This window comes from Halichoeres trimaculatus, unplaced genomic scaffold, assembly GCF_033239565.1.
Source record: "Halichoeres trimaculatus isolate MK-OKI-2021-1 unplaced genomic scaffold, fHalTri1.1 fHalTri1_scaffold_1, whole genome shotgun sequence".
NCBI classification, from domain to species: domain Eukaryota; kingdom Metazoa; phylum Chordata; class Actinopteri; order Labriformes; family Labridae; genus Halichoeres; species Halichoeres trimaculatus.
This window is the reverse complement of record NW_027437179.1, coordinates 1,536,898-1,540,648: the sequence shown is the minus strand read 5'-3', so window position 1 is coordinate 1,540,648 and position 3,751 is coordinate 1,536,898. Positions and strand designations below refer to the sequence as shown.

General features: G+C 40.3%; 1 protein-coding gene across 1 annotated transcript; it reads left to right on the top strand.

Moving 5' to 3' along the window:
- Positions 1 to 234: 234 nt before the first annotated feature.
- Positions 235 to 3,436, top strand: LOC141802414 (odorant receptor 131-2-like). Its single transcript, XM_074686005.1, has 2 exons — positions 235 to 384; positions 2,669 to 3,436. The coding sequence occupies exons 1-2, from the start codon at positions 235 to 237 to the stop codon at positions 3,434 to 3,436; spliced, it is 918 nt and encodes a 305-aa protein (XP_074542106.1).
- Positions 3,437 to 3,751: the final 315 nt, after the last annotated feature.

The following is a 3,751-nucleotide window of genomic DNA, read 5'->3' as shown; positions in this document are numbered from 1 at the left end:
CAATAAAAAAAGACTTTTTTCTCTGTTATTTGGAAAATTATCTCCTTTTAAAAACACCTTTAATGATGTTCTTTATGTTGAATTTGCTTTACTTTAACTACATATAGAAACATTTTCAGAATACTGATGTTATTTTTTTATTCTGTTTTTTTTAGGTGAGTTAACTTTATGTTACTTGACACAGATTCCTGTAATACATCCTGTTTTCCCCCACACAGCTCTGTGTGTCCAGACATGAATCTGTCATCGGCCAATGTGACGGTCTTCATCCGCTCTCAGGACTCCTTCTCCAAAGCCGTCACCAAGAATGTGATTGTCATTGTCATCGGGATCTCCATCAACTACATCAATGCCAGTATCTTCCACACCTTCAGCAAACATCAGGTGGGACTTCCTGGGAAGCTCTGAGCAGACTACACTTGTTCACCACTTGTTCACGGGGTTCAATGACACGTTCCCTCTGAATCTGCACTGTAAATTTTAAAAAAGTATACTGTTAATGACTGCAGCTACAGCTGCCAAACATAAACCTTAAAATTAAAGTAAAATATCCTGATTCAATGAAGTGCAAATACATTACATATCAAGAATTTTTCATTAAGTTTTCTGCAGAAAAATACCATTATTTGCAGCAAAGTAGTTTTTATTGTAACATGGTTTTGTAACCATGAGTGAGGAGGGAACACAGTGGATATGAGACTCTGCTGGACATAGGGGAACAGGCAGTTTGTGCTTCACTGCCTGGACCAGCTGTGCAATTGTTGCACTTTTTTTTATAAATGACCAACATATTATGAACATGAAACACACTGTAAAAATCATCAGGGAATGCAGACCATGCTAGTCTGCGACAGGGGGCACTATCTCAATGCATAGCAGGGTCTCATATCCACAGTGTTCCAGTCACAGATAAAAATAGGCATCACAACAAAAATTATTTTGCAGTTAACAAACGGGAAAATAGGAAAATTGGGATGCAAACTGATGAGGACAAAGTGACCAGTGAAGCATGAGAGGAGAATGTTTCTAGTGAGGAGCAGTGTGTTCTGTATGGGAGTTCAATGGTTTTTAAAAATCTTGTCATTGATCAGAGAACACTTCATTGTTAAAACATAACCATTATTGTAAACATGAGAGAGAACAGGTCTCAGCTGCATACGGTCCATAAAACTAACAAGATTTACCTGCAAAAGTTAAAAACATTAGAAAAAAAAACTTCCAGGTTAGGATTATGGTTTTGTTGACTTTTTATAGTATTTTGCTTAATAAAATACAAATCTAAAATCATCGAACTGGCTATTTTTTTTCTCAGTGAGAGTACTTTTTTAAAGTCATGTTTGTGACAGCTAACTCACCTGAGTGTATAGAGCTAAACACTGCTTCAGCGGGCAAAACGTGTGGGCATCTTTCGCATGATGCTTGCTGTAAAATGGTCTATCCTGAGAGGCCTGACAATGTACACTGTGAACCCCAAAGTTTAAATTACTCTATAGGATTAAGCTATGATAACTTGAAATTTGTCAGTAAGTTCAATTTACTCAAATGTCTGAGTTTATAGTATTGAAACCGATGATTGCTGAGTAGATTTATTCTTTGTTACTCTTAAAGTAAGCACAACTTAAAATGATTAGTTTCTGAGACTGTGTTTTGTCACCGTGAGTGAGGAGGGGACGCAGTGGGTATGAGACCTGGCTGTACTCCTAGACGTGCAGCAGTGGCACAGCTGTCTGTGCTCCACATAGTATGGATTGTTTATCTGTGTGTTACAGCATGGACCAGCTGTCTGTGCCCCTTGTGGCATTGATCAGCTGCCCTTGCTCTATGTGGACTGACTGTCAATGCCAAAAATAAATAAATATATCTTATTACACTTAATTTCAAAATTGGGCAAAATAGCACAATAGTCCACTCAAACATTTCCTTTATCAATGAACTGACCATTAGACACACTGCAAAAGTCAATAGGTACAAGACCCCGTGCCATGGAGCACAGACCCCCAGTCAGCGCTGTGGGGCTCAGAAAACCCGTGCCCCTGAGGAACAATATTTCAATGTGCCTACCCTTCATAAAGCAAATTTATTGATATCACATCTTTCAGTTTTGTGTAAGATCAACTTATAACATTTTACTGTGATATGCAACATGTTTTTTAACATTACTTACTATTTTAATTTGTAACAAATAGGCATAAGGTTTATTTGATTAAAGACATTAAGTGGAATGGGTTCCCATAATAATTGTAACTACTTAAGATGTTAAGTTAGATTAACTTAAGTTTTCACATTTCATTACTTAGTGTTTTTAAAGTAACTGGCTTACAAGAATTTTTCAAGTCAACTTATCCAGGTTTACAGTGTAGTGCTTGAAACATCAATACAAACTCTGAAAAGCAAAAAATGTACAGGAAGTTAATGCAAAGGGGGAAAAAACTGGGATTGTGGGATGTGTTTTTCATGAAACAGTGAAGAGCTGCGGGCTGCAGTGTTTTGAAACAGCACAGGGCGGTGAACCTGAAATAAAACTTGGACAGAAAGAAAGCATGAACCACCCTGTGAGGATTATAAAGAAGACAAGAAAGTTTGAATTTTATTTGAGCTGAGAGACAAAAGTCTGAACAACCTTCTTAACCCGGGCATCTATTTCCCTGTTTTTGGTTACACTCTGCAGATTTTCTATAAGAACCCTCGCTACATCCTGTTTGTTCATCTGGTGGTCAACGACATGATCCAGGTGACGATCACCATCGCCCTCTTCATCATAAGCTACATCGTCTACAAAATCACTGTCCCCTTATGTTGCGCCCTGATCCTGCTGGCTCTCATTGCCACGGAGAACACCCCCCTGAACCTGGCCTGCATGGCGGTGGAGTGCTACATCGCCATCTGCATGCCACTCCACCATGTGCGGATCTGCACCATCAGGAGGACGCTGGTGCTGATCAGTTTCATCTGGATCACAAGCATGTCATCTGTTCTTCCAGACCTCTTCATCACATTTACCACGGAGCCGCTGGACTTCTTCAGCACCAAAGTGTTCTGCCTCAGGGAAACAGCCTTCCCAAGTCCCATCATCATGAAGAAGAGGGACGTCATGTATTCTGTGTTTCTGGTCATAATTTGGCTCGTGATCTTTTACACTTATTTCAGGATTCTGTTCACGGCAAAGACTGCCAGCAAAGATGCCAGAAAGGCCAGAAACACCATCCTCCTGCACGGCTTCCAGCTGCTGCTGTGTATGGCCACGTACGCCGGACCCTCAATATTAAATCTCCTCAGGCAGTGGTTTCCACAGAACTACACGGACCACTTGTTTGCTTATTATATCCTCATACAGATCCTGCCCAGGTCTATCAGTCCAGTTATCTACGGCATACGAGACAACACCTTCAGGAGGTACCTGAAGAGGTATCTGCTCTGTAAAGTCACTTTATCCTGAGACACCATCTGAAGCCAGATGCTTGGCTGAGTGTTAACAGGTGTTAGAAAGGAACTACCTTCAGGAAGTGAAGAGGTTTGAAATCTTTGGAGGGAGTGGGGCAGTGAATGATTTTTCTTTTGGGACAGGTTGACTTTCTGAAGTTTAAACCCCTCAGATCCTGACTCAGGTCCTGGTGTGTTGTGGTTAAGATCAGAGTCAAACTCACTGTTTGACACTTGGATTTATTAACTGGAGGAGCAGCTTCATGATGTTATTATCACAGGAGCACATTCATTTTGTAGGACCAGGTTAAAGAGATTCTTAACATTTCAT

Excerpts from the sequence above, each read along its gene's own strand:
- LOC141802414 (XM_074686005.1), top strand. The coding sequence starts at position 235 with ATGAATCTGTCATCGGCCAATGTGACGGTCTTCATCCGCTCTCAGGAC. Across the intron at positions 385-2,668 it reads ACACCTTCAGCAAACATCAG|ATTTTCTATAAGAACCCTCG; the intron begins GTGGGACTTCCT and ends TACACTCTGCAG.